The sequence below is a fragment of the Pundamilia nyererei genome, unplaced genomic scaffold (assembly GCF_000239375.1).
Source record: "Pundamilia nyererei isolate P.nyererei 1_Seehausen unplaced genomic scaffold, PunNye1.0 scaffold00113, whole genome shotgun sequence".
In the NCBI taxonomy this organism is placed as follows: domain Eukaryota; kingdom Metazoa; phylum Chordata; class Actinopteri; order Cichliformes; family Cichlidae; genus Pundamilia; species Pundamilia nyererei.
The window spans coordinates 1,534,196-1,555,358 of NW_005187514.1; the positions used below are offsets into that span (position 1 = coordinate 1,534,196).

General features: G+C 38.5%; 1 protein-coding gene across 5 annotated transcripts in view; it reads right to left on the reverse strand.

The window, feature by feature from the left end:
• Positions 1-21,163, reverse strand: part of dmxl1 (Dmx like 1) — a 62,084-nt gene that overhangs the window by 39,776 nt on the left and 1,145 nt on the right. For 2 of the 5 annotated variants that reach the window (XM_013913064.1, XM_013913060.1), the window contains exons 2-19: positions 20,239-20,481; positions 19,021-19,146; positions 14,676-14,753; positions 14,049-14,127; positions 13,717-13,861; positions 13,363-13,429; positions 13,018-13,202; positions 12,026-12,233; positions 9,628-9,799; positions 8,827-9,003; positions 8,455-8,690; positions 6,127-6,844; positions 5,595-5,716; positions 5,071-5,160; positions 4,571-4,673; positions 4,348-4,485; positions 3,665-3,883; positions 893-2,157 (exon numbers count right to left, since the gene is read on the reverse strand). In XM_013913064.1, coding sequence (XP_013768518.1) covers positions 893-2,157; positions 3,665-3,883; positions 4,348-4,485; positions 4,571-4,673; positions 5,071-5,160; positions 5,595-5,716; positions 6,127-6,844; positions 8,455-8,690; positions 8,827-9,003; positions 9,628-9,799; positions 12,026-12,233; positions 13,018-13,202; positions 13,363-13,429; positions 13,717-13,861; positions 14,049-14,127; positions 14,676-14,753; positions 19,021-19,146; positions 20,239-20,325 — 4,215 coding nt within the window. In that variant the 5' untranslated portion in view covers positions 20,326-20,481. The remainder of the gene's footprint in view (positions 1-892; positions 2,158-3,664; positions 3,884-4,347; positions 4,486-4,570; positions 4,674-5,070; positions 5,161-5,594; positions 5,717-6,126; positions 6,845-8,454; positions 8,691-8,826; positions 9,004-9,627; positions 9,800-12,025; positions 12,234-13,017; positions 13,203-13,362; positions 13,430-13,716; positions 13,862-14,048; positions 14,128-14,675; positions 14,754-19,020; positions 19,147-20,238; positions 20,482-21,163) is intronic. The other 3 variants (XM_013913062.1, XM_013913061.1, XM_013913063.1) reach the window with 3 other exon arrangements.

The following is a 21,163-nucleotide window of genomic DNA, read 5'->3' on the forward strand; positions in this document are numbered from 1 at the left end:
AGTGACTGACTATGTTGAACTGGTGCAGCGTGGACTGTGTAATCCTTTAGGTCCCAGGTAGCAACAGAGACAGTGAGAAAGATACGCTAATCAATTCTCAACTGAAATTAATGACATAATTTTATAAGAGCAGAGTTAATGGTAGAAGTACAACGAACCTATAGCATCAACTAAAGTAAATTTGGCAAGATTATATTGTCCTAATGTTATTTTATTTAAAAAAAATAAAATCAATCTAACTTCAAACACAAAGATGGACTAAAGAACATATACAAGTTTACTACATTATTTTTAGTTGGAAAACAGTGTCATGGGAGGGGGGAAAAAAGAGGAAGGAATAAATAAATACTAATATGAATGGGGGGGAGAAAAAAAAAAAAGAGTATCAAGAGTAAAGAGGATAGAGAGAGAAATAGACAGAATGTAATCTTGAAGACCGAAAGAAAACAGGAAATGAGAGACGGGGAGCAGGATATTGAAAGCAGAGACACACAGAAAAGGAAGCTGGAAGAAAGAACACAGGGGACAAAGGAAAAAAGACAGAGCACACAAGCAAAAACATCTGACAATACACAAATAGATCAGACACATACACACGCAGGTCCAAGTATTTAGACAATGACATTTTTTTGTAGTTTCTTGCCACCACCGTGGATTTCAAATCAAAGAATCAAGATGTGACTGAAGAGCAGACTTTCAGCTCGAATTCAAGTATTACAATATACAAAAGTAATACATTAACTGTTCAGGAATTAGAGCCATTTTTACACACAATACCTCCCATTTTAGAAGCTCAAAAGTAATTGGAGATTAGACTTACACTTAAAAAAAAAAAGCCTATTACTGCTAAAGACTGAGTACAAAAAGTAATTGAGTAATTTATTTAACTTACCTTCCCTAGGTCCATAAGCTCTAGCAACTGTACAGGGTGGTATTGGGGTAGAGTTGGAAAAAGTTGGTGAGCTGCTTCAAAAAGACCAGAATCTTCCATTTCTACAGGTAAGTCATAAGCGGTTTTCTTCCCACTGAGCTTCTGAGCCAGACTCGTCATTGATCGTGTCAGGGTCTTTTTGGGAAGAGAAAGTGAAGAGGTGGGGGCCCCAGGGCTGAGACCCTCCTCCTGGCACTGTCTGACAGCTGAGATTATGGAGGAAACACTGCTGCTGATGTCTTTGTCCTGGGCAACTGTGACAGTCGGTTTGGGTGGTGCTGGAGGCTGCCACTGAGAGTACACGTGCATTTCACACTCCATGCCAACTACCAAGATTCCATCTCGTACCCAGGACAGGGAGACTGGGATAGGTGGTGAGCCTTCGACAGAGGAGAACAGACTGACCGATCGAAGCAGAACCAGGCGAGACAAGCTTTGGTCTCTATTAGCATCAGAAGACACTCCCAGATCTGGAGGCTTTCCAGACAGACGACCATATATATATATCTTTGTCCCAATGCCAACAGTCAGAATGTGTGATCCATCCTCCTGGGAAACCCAGTCCAAGTGAACCAGACTCTTACCAGTAGAACCAAGACAGTTCTCGTTTTGTATGGATAAATCCATGTTACTTGGAATGCTGGCACTTGCAGTGGTACTACTACTTAAAGGATAGCTGGACATAGGGTCTGTATTGTCCAATACTATGGTCTGCTCCAGAATCCACTGCGAACCACCAGTGGACTCGCACTGAAAGATGCCAATGTGGACCAGCGGCTCTCGAGTGCTTGCATTAGGGCTGTGAATGGGTTTTGGGCTATGCGGCACATTAAGGGTCGGGGTCAGGTGGGTGTTGGTGGTGCTATAGTTTACAAATGGGGAAGATGCAGAGGCTGGGGGAGAAGTCAGAGGTCCATGAGCATTCAGATGAGGAGATAGGTTCAGAGGTGTGCTAGGCATCTGCTTGTAGGCAACTGCAAACCGTCCAGCGTGACAGCAGCTGACCTCAATGGGCCGGCCTGGCACACTTACTGCACTGCTGCTGGGAAGTTTTTCCTCCACCAGGAGAGGCCATTCCTCCCACTGGTACACCAAGTTTTCCACAGTGGGGGGTTCTGTTGTCATGACATTACACCTCCAGAAGCGCACCTTACCATCAGAACAGGAAGTAGCAAGGAGATAAGGCACGTGGCCAGCTGGAAGAGAACATGACGCACTCAGGTGACCTGAGAAGAAAAGTAATGCACCATTAGCAAAGAAAGATTTGATCTATAATATCATTAGAGTTTAATTTCTGTGATTTATTCAATTTTGAAGACATTTGGCAGATATATTAAAAAAATACAATGTAAACGAAACAAAAGATTGCCTTTGTCTATTCTTATGTTTCATTCCAATAATGTTGGCAGCAGCTTTTTACTCAGGCCTCTTTCAGCCATACACGCTTTTCTTAATCTACAAGTCGGCTTCCTGTCTCACTGTGCACCCTGCTCATTTTTATCTTAACAGTGTTGCCACAATCTTATCAACTTGGACCTAAAAACCTTGACTTAAAAAACATTTATGCACCATGTTTAACACAGAACAAGCCTGAATGCATTCTTTCATATTAAGGTGCAAGTACACACTAAATTATAACTCAGTTCACAAAAATACACCACTGCCTTAGTAAACAACCTAAAGAAAAATAAAGAGAAAAATAAAATCCAATACACTTTTTGCACGAAGCACCCTCTTTTAGACTGTCTTAGGTTCTCACTGTATCCAAACTAATCTTATAGAAGCATTAAACCACTTCATTTGTGAAAAGAAAATAAGTGTACATGATAAATTGATTTAAGTGCAGGAGAAAGCAAAGTCACAATCAGGTATTTCGACACTCTAGCACCAACAATGGACCATAAACATCACACATTGGAAGAGACACAGTGGTTGGTGGTTTACACCGCCTCATCAAAATCATTAACAACTCAACTTCAAGGGGAATTCTTTACATGATGCAGACAGAGCCTGTGATACCACAGGTCAGATCAAACACTAATAATTATCAACTGAGTTCTGATGGCAATCCGAGTTTGTTGGTAGCTTTCAGCTGTTTTCTTTTTTAAGTGTTTTTCTGTGATTCTTACATTCCACTCATAACGTTTTTCATCAACTCATAATCACATGTCACAACAGAGGCAACGTCATTAATTACTTATAATAAATCATCCCCAATACAAGGACATTGATGGTGAAATAAAAGGAAACTACGATGTGCACTTTACTTCAGACGGGTAAGATGTCATTTATACGCAACGGTTTAATCATTTTTGATGGGTTTACTCAAGAGTGTGTATGGATGTTGTCCCATGACTACATATAGCATATAGACTACATATTAGCTTTCTCTAAATATCAAAATTGAACCATCCTGTTAGGAAAATGCTACACAAACTGTTATGTCTCGCTTACTGTACTGACAAGTCTCGCCAATAAAAAATGCCAAGTACTGCACCGATTGTGTGGTGGGTATGTCTGAATAATTTCATGTGATTTCATATTTCATAAGATTTAATGCCTAAAATGACTTTAGTGAGTAACTTCTTCCATCATTAGCTAGCCGATCAATTATTTAGAGTTTAGGTTCAAGCTGCAACATTGAACCTTAGCATGCATCAATATGCATAAGGAAACAAAGTGGTTTTGCTTTGCGTCCTTGGAATAAGAATGCCTGTCCTCATTGTCCCTCACCTGCCGAGGGAGTAACACTGATGGCTTCCACCTCTGCTGGAAGAGCCAGCTCTTGGCTGTACAGCCTGTGTGTTGTGAGGCTGAGACGACAGGCACTCTGCAGATTGGAAGTGCAGGATTTACTCTTCTGAGTTACTGGAGAACTGGGTGCGTCATAGACAAACTGAGAGCTGTTCAAGGGAGAAGTCGTGGTGAGATCCTTATGAGCTGCAGTCTCCTCTGTGGGGATACAAAAAGTGGGAATATATTTAGAACAGTTAGGCTTGGTCAAATCCATTCACCATTACTACACTTCATCAGAGTCATTATTTGAAAAATCTATAAAAACAAATCTTTCAACAGATGAATCACCATCTGGCTAAAGCACACTGTGATACTGGAGGTCTCTTTCAATCATTAGAGATACTTTTAGTAATTTTACAACTTTTACACAGCAGACTTGTAATAAAGATTGCAAGGGAGACAAATCTGGACTTGGAACTTAAAAAATGCAAGGCATCTACAGTGATAAAGTCATTACTTAGTTACTAATTATAATTTTGCAACGCTTCCAGCTCTTTTAACCCTTAAAAACTTCCCTTTATGGTCTGCAATCATTTATTTTGGCTAAGGTTAGACAGGATGGCAGAAAACTTCTCTTACATCACCCAACTTTTAGGGTGTATGAGTGTATAAGTACCCACCCATAGTGACTGGTCGAGCAGCAAGATGGAGATGCCACATGTGGAGCAGTGAGCGACCTGTTGGGCTTAATTCTACCACCACCAGAAAAAAGCGGGCTGAGAAGGCTGGTTTACTGGAGGCTGCAGGGGGGGAGAAACCCACACAGTGATTTTTATTTTAAATGAAAGATGCAAGCAGCTGCTATTAAATACAGGCATGAAAACTAGGAAAAATAGGTTTTACCCGTGCGAGGAGAATCGGGAGTTTCATGTATGCTCTCCGTTATCTCAGTGCCAAGAATCAGATGTTCCTCAAAAACATGCAGGAGCTGTGTCTCCTTCCCCTGCTGCAGAGAATAGCAGCAGATATTGTCAAACTACATCAGATGTAGACTCTGAACATCATTTTCTGTCTACACACTGACATAGACACAGGCTGTATTAATAGTACATGCACAAAGACACGCACACCCTAAGGAGACGAGGGAGGGTTTTTTTGCCTTTTATTATTGTGGTTGACCTTTCAGCGACTCAGGCCACTGCCGAATGCTTCATGCCACAAATGGTTTGCAAGTCAACAATGGGGTTTTTTTTTGGTTTGTTTTCAGGGGAAAACCTTCAAAGATTCTGACAATGTCTGTCTACTGTTAGATGAGACAATCAGAAAGTCCCCAAATAAAGGAGGTTGAACTTTGTTTAGTGTGAGAAAACAATTCGGTTCTCTTGGACTCCGTGTATACTTACAAAGTCAGTAATGGCATCCAGTTCTATAATACACCCTGGTTTTGCTGTGGACTGCTGACTGATGATGTTGAAAACCTCCCCAACATATTTCTGAAAGGTGACAAACACACACAAAAAATCATCTGCATACATTTATAAATTAGTATTACACAGTTTAAATATGCAAGCAAATTATTTTACCAATTTGAAAATCACTTAACATCTTGCAACTGACAGCTAACAGGTGGCATAGTAAACGCAATAAAAGAAATGCAAAAAAACCAAACAAACCCAAAAACATTTATATAACAATTTCTCCTCTTCTTGCTGCATACTACTTTTTTTCCCTGAGTTTTAAATGTTTCACTCCAATTAATGTTTCATGTTATATAATTTCGCCTACAGTCATTTTTCTCCAAGTCATCTCAGGCCAACACTAGTAATAACAAAATGGCAAAACAGTGACGTACATTATTTGACAGATTCTATAAATGGCTGAGTGTTGCTATTAATGTGCATGAAAATTGTCAGGCTTGATCACTTACTGATATTTCCGGATTGGAGAGCTCACTCAGAAGTTTCTTAGCCTCAATGACAGCCTGATAAAGCCTGAGTGATTGGCCATCACTTGCCACGAAGCAGGCACTGGGAGAGTTACAGTACAAACCTAAAAAGAAAAACAATTGAATGTTACCACTGTTATGCTTGTTTTTTCTAAATAAATATGTCAAGCGAACACTACTGAGATTTAACATTCACTCATGTTTAATTCAGAAAATCTGAAGTCATTTGGTAAAGTAAGTTGCTTTTGTACATTTATCTACAATGCACAGTGTCAAGTGGACTAATAACCACACATGGAGACTCGTCTCAGACCTACTCTTAGTTGGACATAGTTAACTATATAGAAAACAATAACAATAAACAGTCCTTCACATCAATCAACCCTCCCAAACAAAAAACAACCCCCCCCCAAAAAACCCCCAAAACAAACAAAAATATCTCATTACTGCCTTTTTGCTAAGGCAACACACAATAAAGTACTTAGCAATCTGACCAGTAATAATATTTTCTCACCTAAACAGCTGCTGGGAATGAGTGTGGGCAGCCAGGCTACATTAGCAAATGCTGATGCATGGAGAGAATTGATTCTAGCAAGCTCCGAGACCCCGCCTGACAACGACAGCGGGCCGACGGGGTCCACTCTCCATAAAATCAGCTCACTGTAGATCGCATTGGGATCCTGGGAAACCATACCCAGGGACACCCGCGTGGGTCGTGACCCACGAGATAGAGATGCAGAATGAGAAAAACCAGAGGAGGAGGCCTCTGGAGGAACCAATATGCTGTCTGCCTCTGGCGTCCTCAAGGCATTGTGGTGTGAGGTGGTGAGGAGAAGAGGGAGCAGCGAGTGACAGGCCAGGTCATTGAGGTGAAAGCGGTGACCACAGTACCGTGACTTGTGAGAGACACTGAGCACAGTCGAGAAAGCAGAGTCCTCTGCAAAGCTGACTGCCCACTGGTTTAAAGAGCCATCAGCATGTTTGGAGATCATAAGGACATTGGGGGTAAATATGCTTAATCGAAGACTACTGCTGGGTGCAGATTTTCCTTGACCTCCGTAGCTTATTAGAGCAGATTTGGCTTGAGGCAATGTGCTCCCAGGCGGTCGCTGTCTGCCATGTTGGATAGCTAGATCCACGTTCTTGTTGCAGGCATACATTACCACACTTTGGCTCAGGGAGATGGCGTCACCTGCGGGGAACGCTACAGGAATGCGGGATGCAAACGACACCTGAGACAGAAAGAGATGTCATAGCAATGTCATCAAAAGTGACTGTAATTTGCAGCTCAGATTTAAAGAGGAGGTCTAATTAAACTAATTAAAACAGCCAGGCCTAAAAAATGAATGCCAATGAAACCTGAGATTCGGTTTTGTGCCTGAATGACCAGATTCTCTGTCCTCATTATTTTTACTGCTCATAAAAATGCACTAGGGCATATCTGAATTTGATATGAAGTCACAGACAAGTACAATATATTTGTGTGAGTCGCCAGATGAGAAGACATTAGAACAAGTACACCATCACATCTGTGAAAATAAATCACAACCTTACTCTGATGATAAATTAATGATTTTCCCCACAAAGCACTTTCTGAAATTCTGAATATAAACAAATAACTAAATAGAAAACTGTTTAATCTAAAGGTTAAAGTTATATTTTGAGCAGAATTCAGAATTCAGTTACCTTTGATTGCTGCATGATTATGGTCAAATGATTAACAATTATTTTGATCAATATTGAGATCACTGTTATTTATTGATTATAGTGGAAAAAAGGTTTTAATTACAATTTTCATTAAACATAAACTTGTTTTTATGTTGTGCAGTATTTCCACTAATGTAAAATAGTTGCTTAAAAATAATACTGAACTTCCTCATTGACCTAAATTAAGTAAATCTCTAAGAAGAAAAATCAAGTCTTTCACCCCATCGATTGTACCTGCATGATTAATAAAACTTAGCAGCAAATGTTTTGCATATGGTGTAGGTTTTACCAGAAAAATAATTCCAGAATAGATAACAGCAGCATGCTGGTCAATTCTCCAAAGCCTTTGTTACTGTTCACTGTGTTTACTGGACACTTGTCTCTGCCCAAATAAACTGTGATTAGATGGATGATTTTAGTGCGTCTTTGGGAGCTAGATGGTTATGCAGATGTGGTGTACAGGCTTGCTTTTATAAATGTCTCAGATGAGGTTGAATGACTCATGCTGGCAACATCTGCATTGTTTTTCTTAGCCTTCATGCATTAATAATACTGCAGTTTTTGGCATGTTTTCAGGAGGCTGAATATAAGTTAGTAGTCTTGCCTTACAGACTAGTTAACTCTACAGCACTTTTTGCAGATGATTTCTTTATAGTTAATGTTACTTGTGCCAAATCAGAAGTACTTCCAAACAACAGATGACGACCCACTTTGAGGGACAAGTTCTTCACCTTCTGTTGTGCTAGACATTAAAATTTTGTAGTATCTGTATTTTTAACAAAGACTTTCTTATTCAGACCAATCAAGAACATTTCAAGCTTGCATGGGACAGACGCAGGCACAGTATCAGGTCCTGATCAAGGGGGTGCTTGACTTGTTTTTACTTTGTGTTCTTTTGGAAGAACATGCATTTTCAATAACAGTTATTTATGTTCATTTATTTATTATAGAGAAAAATCCATACTGAGATTAAATTAAGACCAATTGTGCAGCTAACTGTGCAGTTTCTCTGTGTATCAACCTCTGAAATAAGACTATAAAAGATAAAGAGGAAAGAAACTGGAGGAATACTCTCATGAAACAAACAGAATGAATGTACAACTGTTCTATATAAAGAATAATAGCAGCAAAGTACCTGAGCTTGTCTGAACATGCCTGGGTGGTATTCATCTAACCAGTCCACATGCCAGACCAACAAAGAGCCATCCATGGGATGAATACTGAACAGCATGTCGGCCCCTTTATTCCACTCCTCTAACAGCACATCCAACTGGTGCTCCACTGCTGCCAGAGGCAGCTCCACTGTTCCTGGTCCTTGGGGTTCACTTGGTCTGTTCTCCTCTTCTTCAAAGTCATCTTCATTTTCAGGCTCTGGAAAAGAATACAAATCATGGTAGCCAAACAATATGTTAAATTCTATTCTAAAGGTTAGACTTTAACTGTCACTGTTATTACAGCTTCACATGCACACACCCATTACTGACTCATCCAAATCATTTCTCTCTACCTTCATTGGAGCACTCGTTCTGTTGCTCTACACTAATTCGAAGCTGTTGCAGAAAGACTTCCATGGCTAAAGTAAAGTGAAGCTCTTTGTTGTTGAGCCAGTGGACAGAAAATGGGCCTCCTGGTTCCTCATCATCCACAGCGTTCAGAGAGGAGATGGAGGGCAACAGGGGAATGTCTGTGAAACATACAAGTTATAAGCTGTTAAACATTTAGAAAACTTAATGAATAAATAACAACAACAACAACAAAATATACATCAGACCGGGCTGCTGACATGCAGGACAAAAATATATCTGCTGGAGCAAATTAACTTTCATGAATGTAAGCATGGTTTAGTATCCTAAAACATAATCCAAGCATACAAATCCTGCAGGACTTCTCAGCCTGAAGGCTGAAAGAGTCTACATGATTTTATCCTAATTCAGGTCAAATTAAGTTACCCAACTAAAACGGAGAGGAAGAAAATGAAATGCTCACAGTTACTCTGAACAGCTCTCACTGAGCACAAGCTCACTGGAATGTTAAAGAAACAACCTCAGGCAATCTGCAAAATTAATGGTATTTTTGCCAAGAGGTTAAGACTTCTGACTTCGAGCTGAGTTAACCATCCATGTACTCTGTACAGTTCAGGAATAGCAAATGATGTGCTTTAGTTCATTCGTCTTTATCAAGAACTTTATGTCATGTTAAAGCTTTAGTTCTTCAATATGTTGTGAGATTTCTTTTGGTATTTAACAAAATACCAGTGATGGGGATCAACAGGATTCTTAAGTAGTTTCAGAGTGTGTTCAAATCAAACCTGTGGCTGGGTTGATGCTGGCAGCAATGTGAAAGTGGCAGAGAGCATTGGCATGGGGCATGTTATTGCTGCTCTTCTTGTGGTTACAGTGTCCACTTTGAAGGTGAGGCAGGCCGCTGGTCCATGATAGCTGAGGTATGTCCCGATAGTGCCGCGATTCTTGAAAATCCAGCTGTGCAGAAAACAAGTATGATTATTATGAAGTATTGCTCAAATGTCAATTTAATATTTTATGACTGCAGACATCGTCTGCGCCATCCAAATGCATAATACTAAATGTAAGAGGCACTAAAATATTACATTAACCTGTAGAAATGTGGAGCTACTTAAATAAGATTAAAAAGAGGAAAATGAAACACCATTGTTCCTTGTTGCCTTTTCAGGCTGAAAAGACAGGTTGAGCTTGTCTTTTGGAGGTTGATGTGAATTAATCAACTTGTGTCGACTTACAAACCTCTCCAGCTCTCATCCCAGTCTGTGCTAAGCTACTCTACTTTGGTGAACAGGTGGTCCCCTCAGGGTGGGATTTTAATTTATTGGTATTGATGTTTAAACTGCATTTAAGTGAAGAGCCCAATTTGTCTTAAAACAGAGCAACAGGAGCTGGCAACATGGAGGAGTGGCTGTCACAGAGCGTGTATAGAAGAAATTTTAAAGTTTACTGGGTATTCGGGTTATGTAATTTGGTGTCTCACAGCAGACTGCAGCTAAATGCCCCAATGGAAAACAAGTCTCACAGGATGACAAACAATCATTTAAAAGCAGAGTTTCTTTAACCAAATATGTGATTGTATCTAGACTCACAGGTGCAAAATGAGTAAGATAAAACGAGCTGTAAACCTGCAGGTTTTGAGATTTATGAAGACTACAAGTAAACTCACCATTAAAAAGACATGACAAAGCAGGTACAAATACTTTTAAATGAAATCCCATAACCTTGCCTCCTCCAGATGTTCTCAAATAACAACTTATTCAGAATATTGGGGCTTAATTAACTGCACTGATTTGCAAGAACATTTGCTGGGATTTCTAATGAATAATTCCCTACCGTCTTACAGTCTTACAGACTCTGCGTATCCATTTTTTTGTAAACTAATATGCCCCAAGCTTTTCAAGCACTGGTGACACCCACAACTTTCCAAAGATAAAATGAATGTCGGTTAGGATGTTGCGAACAAGCTGGGTCACTTAAAACAGAACACACCAGTATTGCAAACACAAACATGCGCCAGAGAACTGAAAAAGATTAAACACCGATCAAAAGTCAGAGGTATAATTTTAAGGTATCGTACACATTACAGAAAGGCAGACAGTTTCAAAAACCTTCATGTCTGAGACCCTTAATTTTCCCTTTTAACTATACCAAACCTCTGTTGCTCTCCATCTACCTTCTCAAAGTTGTTTTGAAATTTCTCAGTGCCTCTTTGTTCTTTTACTCTCATCCTTAAATTATCACTGTGCAATACATAAAAATACAAAAGCTTGGAAATTATTTCTGTAGAAAAAAGGGGAAACCACAAATCATATCATTTGTACCATCCATTTCCAACTACACAGGAAATTACAACTTGTTTCTTTTTGCATGTTGTATACAAACTAGAGAGCGATACAGCTTTACAAATAATACTTCTGATACGGACAAGTTATACCCAAAAAGCACAACGTTTCCGATGCAACAGTGTGATGAAATGAAATGAAATTTCTGCAGCCAGTGTAACACTGTCAGATTTTCATTTCAAAGCAAAAAGGAAAGAAAGCATGACATCTGAACACCTGATAAAGTGCATATATGGGAGTATCTAGGGAAGTCATGAACAACGCTGATGATCATTTCATAGCTTGTTCTCTGTTATAAAGATAGAATTATTTACACAAAATGATGTGAGGTCCTTTTAAATATTCAGTTTATCCTAATTATTAATATCACTTAAGAAAAAATAAAACACTGACATACAAGTCTTACTATGCAATGCTAGACTTAAAGGCGTATAATGAGAAATTCTTCAAATCAAATAAGGCACCATAAAAATCACGTGTTTCACTTGTGTTAGTAAACTATATTTAAACTGATCACGAGCAAAGGGTCCTGCCAAATTTTAAAAAAAAATTTAACTAAAGTAATTGCGCATTTTTTTGTTTATCGAAACAACAAATAGCATTTTTGTGTTTGATTTTTAATTTCGAGCCTGTGTGCAAATAGTATAGATTTTTACATTTCATGTGTTTTGAGTGATGTGTTGCTAAAAAGGCCTTGTTTTCTGCACTGTCATACAGCTGAAACTGAAAATAAAGGTTAAATGCAGGATTGCTTAATTAGACTGTGTTAACGTTAGCAAAGTCCTGCTGATTATACTGAGTGTTTATTTTAAGCAGGAAAGTCAAAGTCATTGTGGCTTACTTCTTGTGAGGCTTGTCCGTGTGTCTTCCCATTGCAGCCGTTTTTCTTTGAGAGGCCAGCAGAAGATTTAAGCGTTTCACTGTGTTGGCCAGAAGAAGGGTTTTTATGGTGACCAGATAAGAGGCTGTCACCTGGCAACAGCGTCTCTGCCCACAGCCGACATACACTGTCCTTACAGCAGGTGAGCAGCACATTACACACTGCGCCCCTGTTAGGATAAAGGAGGGAGAAAAAGAGAGAGATTTTTTTTAAAAATTAATGGAATTTTAATTTCAATTACAATTCTGTCTTACAATGATTATTACATCACGATAACTGAGACAGAAATGATTATTTGTCTCAATCCATTTCACATTTGTACTCTCGTTTTGCATTTCTGCCCCTTATTTTCACTTACTTTTGCCTCTAATAAAAAAATTCACATTGTGACACCTTGCCAGCTCACATTTATTTATTTAATTCTTAAATTATAGTTGAAGTTCAGTTAAATCTCTTTAATTAAGACAACTGTGTTTTTCCTTTTTCAAAGTTCAGTGTAGTGTTCTTAAATTTAATTGTGTACGTAATTGTGTGGTTCTTCTGCTTGACGCCTGCAACAAGAGCACCAGATTGCTGCAATTCCCCTCCTGTGTGGAAGCCCTCTGAAGGTCACATACGATTACCAATATTATATAAAGCTATGAAACAATTTGGAATGTGCCAAATTTATTCAACCCACACCATCTGTAGTGACATATTTTAAATAAACAAAGACAGACATCAAACCTGTCGACAACAAGTTACCTCAAGCTGCTTTCTACTCTAATGTAAAGAAGATAAAGACCTAATATTTTTCAACCATCCTTTCAACCAGCTTGTTAACTTAGGCATTTTTTTTTCTTTTGCCCAGCTGTGGAAGGTTAGGTCATTTTGACCTAACCTTCAAAGAAAAGGAAGTTAAAGAAAAGGAAGTTAGAAATGGCTAGGAGATGACAAATTAACAGTGTCTGTACCGTGGCATGTACTTGCTGGTCTTCCTCCAGGAGAAACTGGTGACAGAGCGGGGATGAGCCAGGTAGATAAAAGAGAAGGCCAGCTCTCCCGGGTCACTCACATTGGCGTCTGGAGGTGTAAAGAGTGTGGTAACACCCATCTTCCACTTACTGGTGCTGTACCAAACCTTTATTAGGCAATCATCCTGAAAAGAAGAGGCAATGAAGGATATAAGCGATACCATAGGTAGTTCTAACAAAAAACACACGACACCAGAAGGTAGAAGTTAATTATTATCAACTAATTTCACATGAATCTAGAGTGTTCGGTTTTTAAGTGCGATGTAACAAAGGGACACAACTTACCTGACCAGCTGTGGCAAAGAACTCACCGTCAGGAGAGAACTTCATTAAATTGACTGGAGAAGCAGTCCTTGAGATACAAAATGAAAATTATATTCAACACTCCATGTCAATATAATAAGTAATGTTTAGGACAAAATAAAATCGGTTTAAACAAATTGCAGCAGGACATGCACTCAATCAGATAACTGAGTGCATGTCCTGCTGCAGTCAGATTTGTATTGAATATAATGTTACAGAAAAATGTGCATTAGCTGATTTTATTTTAATGTCTATTTGGTGCTTACAAGATAAATGAAAATCCTAATTTTAAAGTCTCTGCCTTGTTTGTGACTATTTTACAAACTCTGTTCTTACTTGCTCTGCCAGATACACCTCCAGGCAGAACGGCAGTCTCTTATGGTCATTTCTGCCGGCTGCCCCCTTTCATCAGCTTCATCCTTTACTCCATCAACATTAGACCACAACTGCAGGCTACTAGAGCCTGTTAGGAGAGTGCAACCTGGACAAACAAACATATACAGATATGATCTTTCAGGACAGATATCATCAAATTTCTGTTTAAAAAAAATTATTAAACATTTATATTTTGCCGGATCTGTAGTACCACCCCAACACTTCTTTTTAAATCACAACTGTTTATCTTAATATGTCTGTGTTACTTTAAGAAAGAACAATGGTTAGAGTACCTGTAGGGTGCCATGCTAGGTTCCGTACTATAGACTGTAATACAAATTGACCAGTCTTCTGCCATTGGCAGTTCAATTTCTGTACAGGAAAAACAGAAAAAAGCAAAATTCAAAACAAGTATTTCATGTTTTGGCAATTATGTTGGCTGAAACTTTGTGCAATAATTCCCTATTTAGATAAGCTCAGAAATAAATAAATTCCCTGTTTCGATGGTACATGTGGAACTATAGATGAAGCTTTAACAAGCGCTAACAGTGAACTTTCAATTGAGTCACATGCAATCAGGCAACACACACAGCATTGTAATACCAGGGAACTTCTGCAATAAACGAAATACGGTTTGTACTTAAGATGTTGTAAATTCTTCTCATTTCTTGTGGTTATTCTTTGACTTCTCTAACAACAGACAAAGCAAACGTCTTTACGGACTACAGAACAGAAACCAAAACAGTGAACATGACAATAATCGCATGATTTATGCAAGTAGTTGCAGAGGAACAATATTCTGCTCCATTTCAAATATCAAGAGAGTTTTGCCACACAGAAAAAGCTTCATTCATTCATTCTGGATGACCTGAAAACATGCATGACTATACTGTGACTGGAAGAAAGTGCAGGCTACTCACGGTCAACGATGAGTCTTTTTGATCTGGTTGCTGAACAGGCTCAAAGACACACACAATGCTTCCATAGGAAGCTGCAATCTGCCAGCAAAAAAAGGTCGACATTTTAGATATACTACAAAACAAATACAAAGGTATCACTGCAAACAGAAACATATACTGTCCTCCATATCAGCCTAGTTATCCAAATTTAAGTAATTCAAAAGAATTCTTGAAAGGTTAAATTTATGCTTTGTAATATAGATCAAAAATACTAATACTTATAGATCCTAATCAGAATCAACTATAACTTGCTTTATGAGTCATGACATATCTACACAGTAAGAGAGAAGACACCTTGACAACAGGCCAATAAATAAATAAATAAAAAATACCTTAAGTCATAACAACTCAGTGATGAGTGAATATAGTCTTATCTACTCTATTCACACCTCAATTTCATCAATTTGTAAGGGCTAAATTTTCAAGTAATTTCCATGGGACCCAAGAGTCATAATGTTAACTGAGCAAACGATAATACAAGCTGCGTCTTTAATGTGGTAAATAATATGCCAACTGTCAGGGAGGGAATTCTGTGAAGGGGTGAGTCACATGCACATGTTTAAATGTGTGTACACAGACATACAAGTCATCACATGCACAAGCATAGTCACATGGACACTACACAATGGCTCAAAGTATAAGACAGGCTTTTTGGGGCACAAATATAGGTTCTGCAGAAGCAGCACAGTTCAAATTTAATTAAATTCTAAAAGGCAGACACATTTATGCTGAGATCAAGTTCTGGGGATAAATCAGTCAATTCAACATGAGCCTGTAGAGCGACTGACAAAAAGAAAGAAACTGTGAGTTATAAAAAATTAAGTCTCCTTCTCTGTGGTTATAATGATGACTACTCTTTGGTCTGATTTTCATAAACCCCCAACTGAGACTTTAAGATGGTATTATGATAATATATATGAATATTACAAGAGACATCTTAAGGCTCTCATGAAACCATTGCCTTTACCAAGAAGAGATGAACAGTAGATTTGCAGGGCTAACTGTGATGGATGCAGCTTTTAAAAAGTTATTTTTACTCCTTTATGATGTTTGTAGAGCTCGCTTGCTCCACCTCCATACTGACTTTCTTTATTTGATTTCTCATCGCAAGTAGACATATATTTCTCAAAATAGTGTAGTAATATTTATGCTCTAGACACCTAATTACCCTTTAAAATAATCTATTTGGAAAATATATCCTTAATAGGAACAACATACTAAAGCTCATAAAATGATATGAACTGCTACAACACTTAAAGTATGAGCACAAAAGATGTACTATGTAAACTAATAGCATTGCAAATATCACAGTGAGCAGAGGGCAATGAAGTGGAAATGGCAAGCAGACCAACTTGGCATACTTAAACAGATGCTAGACCATGCTGGAGGCGTGTGTGGGTAGTTCTGGCCCAACGGAATTGGATTTAAGGTCACAAGGGAAGAAGTGAACGACTGGTTGAGCATGTTTTATATTTATTTAAATTATTTCAGTGTTGCCTGCACTTTTTAAAAAAGGCTACCACCCTCCCTAATTAAAAACTAATCCCAGTTCATTAGAATTGTGCTATATGATCTTTATTATCAGGTTTATGCAGATGTTGCAAGCTGCTTTTGTGGCTCCTTTTGCAGCAATGCTACTTACCAACAAGCAGAACTGTGAGTACTCGACTGCATAATGACTGTTGTCATTATGTACCAAGTTTTGTTTCCAGAGACACAAGAAATGTGTAGTGTATTAAGAAATAATCTAAATTCTGTGTTATTTTATCCTCTTCCCTTTTTCTTTTTTTTTTTACTGGAGAATCAAATTTAAATTCATGAAAAGAAGCCACTGTACAGGGTGAATATCTTGTAAATATATTTATGGTTATGGCTTAGTCACACAAGTAAAAATTGGCCATCTCCAGCGGTCCACCTCCAAATGGCTCTCGCAGGTAGCCTTGCCTGGTGACTTTTCGCATTTGGCAATCAATTATAAACAGCTGTGGCCACTAACTGATTAACCAAAGGTTGAACGTGCAACACTTTCAATCTTTAGCTGACCGCTTTTGATCATAAGGCAATCGCAGAGGTCACCTGCTATGAGTCTCCAAACATTTGTGGTCTGACTGCAGAGTAACTGATATGAAGCTCAGAAAGAATGGCAAGCGTCAGTCAGATTCTTTAAATTGCAAACTTAATTTTTAAAGTAACGTTATGCATTTCCTCATTTTCCTAAGAACTTTGCAACTGCAATGACATCACTATCTACTTCCTTAATTAGGTCCATCAAAGCAAATGCAAAAGAAAATCCTTCATCGTCTTTGTTCTGCATATGAAATGGGAAAGGCAATTAAGAACAGAACAGAAAGACTACATTAAATAACTACATCTTTTTTTCTTAAATGCAAATTACAATCACAGAAGATCTTTTGTTTGTGCCCACATTAAAGGACTTGTCAGTGACAACAGCAAATGCACTTGCTGTACAATCACCAGCTTTACTGGGTGGTTTTTACTTCACTTAGAGCTGATGACGGGAAGCTCGAGTTCATTAAGCTGCTCATTGATGTTGCCCGCAAGTGACTTCCCTGAAAGCATAAGCCGTCAACACTTAAGACAGCAGTAGAGATTGCTAATAAATTGCACTGCAAAACAGCTAATATACCAAAACAACTAAAAACAGCAAGTCACAAAGTGGAACTTGCTTACCACTCAATATAATCAACCACACGTGTGTGGTCATTATATTAAAGTAAAAGAAAACGGTATGTCATGGGGCCCTGCAATGTTTAGCACCTTCTGCTTTTTTTCTTTTTAATTTAATTATGGGTCAGATATTTTTTCAAACATTAAAGCTAATTTATAGTTGATCGTTGCTTTGTCCCAAGTAACCCATAAACTAAGTAAGACAGTTTATGGGTTTGGAATGAATATAATGTCTTATAACTTTATTCAAGGCTGGAACTAAAATATCTTTAAATTCCATTTTTCAATTAATTATCCATTTTGTCTAAAAAAATAAAACTTTTAAAAAGCCATTCAGAGCACAAACTAACACCTTAAAATGATATACAACAAAGACAAGCACTGAATCTGCACCTTTTCTAAGCTCAAGCAACTAAGTGTTTGCTATTTTTATGTGGAAAAATAAATATAATTAAAACAATTAATGAGCTATAAATAGGACTGGACCATATCATACCGTTCACAGTAATACCGGTATAATGTTGGGCAATAATAAGAAAATGAAATATCGCGATAGAATATGGGTAAAATACACATGCACGGTGCCTTTGTTTTCATACGCACATAGTGGAAAAAGCATGGCGGCGATGGAGAATGAGAAGGGCGAAAGCGGATCGTTGAATGAAACGGATGAACCACAATTGGTTTGTAAAAATGCTGCAACTTCAGTGGTGTGGAACTGGTTTAGCTTTCATCCGTCAGATACACAACAAAGCACTATTTTTGGTAGAGCATGCAAGCGGGCCGTCGTTATTACGTGTTGTTTGGAAAATACGGCACACTTAAAATCAATCCTTTGATTTTTCTGAAAATCGACAGTGCCCCTTATGATCCCGTGTGCCTTATGTATGAATTCTGGTTGTGTTTACTGACCTCGAAACGATTTTATGTCGTACACGGCGCTCGAAAATCTGTCAAATGTTTTAGTACAACTTTGCTAAGCTACGAAGCACCGCTTGATGGATTGTCGGAGCATTACGGCTATCGTAGGCAGGAGCCTCGCAGAGTGATACTTACTGTGCTTCAACATAATATTACTGTATTGTGTGTGTATATAACCTTTTTTTTTTGTTTTTTTGGATATTCTACATGGTTATGCTGAGGATATGTTGGATATATTTCCAATGGAAATGCCTTTTGGTTAAACTGTCAGCAAGGAATTTGCATTTGCACTGTAAAATATTTATGTAACTTTAATGCAAATAAAAAACAGCTGCTTCTTTAAGTGAAAATACATTGATGGGTTTTTTTTGCACTAATAAAGTTGTGGAGTTGTAAAGTGTTTTGTCTAGTGTCAATTATATCGTCAGTTATATCGTTATCGCAAATTTTCAAATGTATATCGTGATAAATATTTTTGGTCATCTCACCCTGCTCTAGCTATAAATATATGTTATCGTCTAATGGTCTTACATAATTACTCTATGTGGCAAACCATTTATCTTTTACTGAAATCTGGCTCCATTTATTTTAACTGGGATTTGCTTTAGTTACATCACTGGGATCTCACGCTTGCGCATTCAAGCACAAGTCAGCCTGAGGACCCCAGTGAATAAAAGCACCACACCGTTGGCCTTACCTGTCCACCCTGCAATGAGCAGTCGACACAGCCGACCTGTATGTTGCCATGTTTGGCCCCTGGGATGATCTGCAGTCGCTCAAAATCACTGCCCAAAATCACCACGTCACAACCTGATGCATAGGCCTATCAAGAGACAAGACAGTGAGAGGGTTAGAGAAATGAACATGATACTCTAAGATTCATCTGGCCAGGATTGCATGAAGGGTCACTTGAACTGCACTTGTCCCAGAGATATTGTCAAGGCATCAAACATGCCATCATATGACAGCCCTCAAGTCCAAGCAGATAAGATTAGAATTCCATGCTCTATTTCTGTGGCACTCAAAAGGAGCTCCTCACATGAACTGTGATTCACTATGACTTTTCCTCTTTCACAAGAGGACATAAGGACAATAATGGCTCCCCGATTAATCCATTCCTGAAAAGCATGTTGCCAGTGTCTGAAATTAGCACTCTGACTCACCTGTCAAGGGGTCAGGTAGACAAAATCCATCAGTAAGGTTTTGTTTTTTTATACCAGTCTCATGAGATGGGATTACATTTTGAATAAAACCTACCCTTGAAGGAAAAAAAGAAGTTGATTTCAGCCCTCAATGCTCTGAAAAATTAGAGCATTAAAAAACGTAATGTAATCTAATTACTCTAATCAACTTAAATCTCCTTTCTTCACTGTTCAGACTCTACTGCAATCACATTCTTCTTTGCATGGTGTCAAAAGTTTGGCCGCCTCCTCACAAACTCATGACACCACAGAATGACCAGTACAGGCAGGTTTTCACATACTGGTGATTATTTGGTGTTTATTACTTACTTTGAGGCAGAGCTGGGTGACAGCAGAACATACAATAACATTTTGACAAATAATAAAACAATGACACAGAAAGTCTATAATACAGCAGAGACTTTCATTATTGTTGTTGTTTTTTTAATTACATTTATTTTATTTACAAAGTTGCCACCAGTGTGTCGAACATTTATGTAATTCTCTAATAGAGTTTTAAGCTTTGAGATCACATGTATTTCAGCTTCTGTTTTTCATACATAACAAAGTCCCAAGCCCATTAAACAACTTTGTGCGGTACATTAGCACATTAGGTTTCAAAGGAATCTGCTAGGAAATCTGCTATTGTGACAAATCAGTTTAGCCACCCCCCATGAATCAAAGCTCCTAAACTGCTGAGGGGGGAAATACTTCCAGAGTCTGAAATATCTTACCGTGAATGGCACATTGTTGACGCTTCCTACAGAGAAACAGTTGTCTCCAGGGTTGACAGCTCCCGTAAGGACCTGATGGAGATTCATGACTCTTGATTATAGTCCACGTGTTATCCTTCCTCTTCTTGCCCTTTTCACAGAACCCTCCCACTCCAGGTGAGATTCATGGGAAACCATGAGAAGGATTTGCTCATCTTTGTGTGTAACCTATAATTTCACATCAGCAGCATCACTACAGACTTGCTGTCACAAGAAGAAGAGGAGGAAGAGATAAACAGCACATGATTTGGTTCAGTCAGCGTCAAGCCTCAAGTACATTACCGACTCCCGGATATTGACTGCAAATTAATTTTAACACTCAGCACTTGTAATATTAGCATGGAAGAAATAAATGTCTCTAAACAGTCTTTGTCAAACCACACTATGAAGGCAAGGCATTCAGTAATCTTAAAAACATTTTGTAAAAGAGCCTTGGTGTACCTTGGTATTAGTCTTTTTATTTAGCAAACAGACAGCTTAGCAAACTGGCACCAAAGCTCTTCTGATCCCCGTGACCCATCTCCAAATTTAAAAATGCACACCATTAGTTCAGCGTCAGCACTTTTAGAGGTTATAACCAAGAGGGCTTTAATTGAAAGAGATATGCAGTCAGCTTGGCAGACCAGTCTCTAATTGTGCTAGAAAAGTATTCAGAATCTGTAATAAATGGAGTAACAACCAGGACGGATAAAAAGTGATAGGGGCTATGAAAGGTATTTTTCACTGTGGCTAAAATTGGGAGCACTGCAGAAGCAAGGTGATGGTGTAGCTCATGTTTTGCTAGCTCCCTGCACATTATCTAGTTACAGGAGGGAAATTTGAAACCACTGTCAAAGGTACATATTTGCACATAGCTGAAACAGCACTGACTGTCTTAACAAAAGAC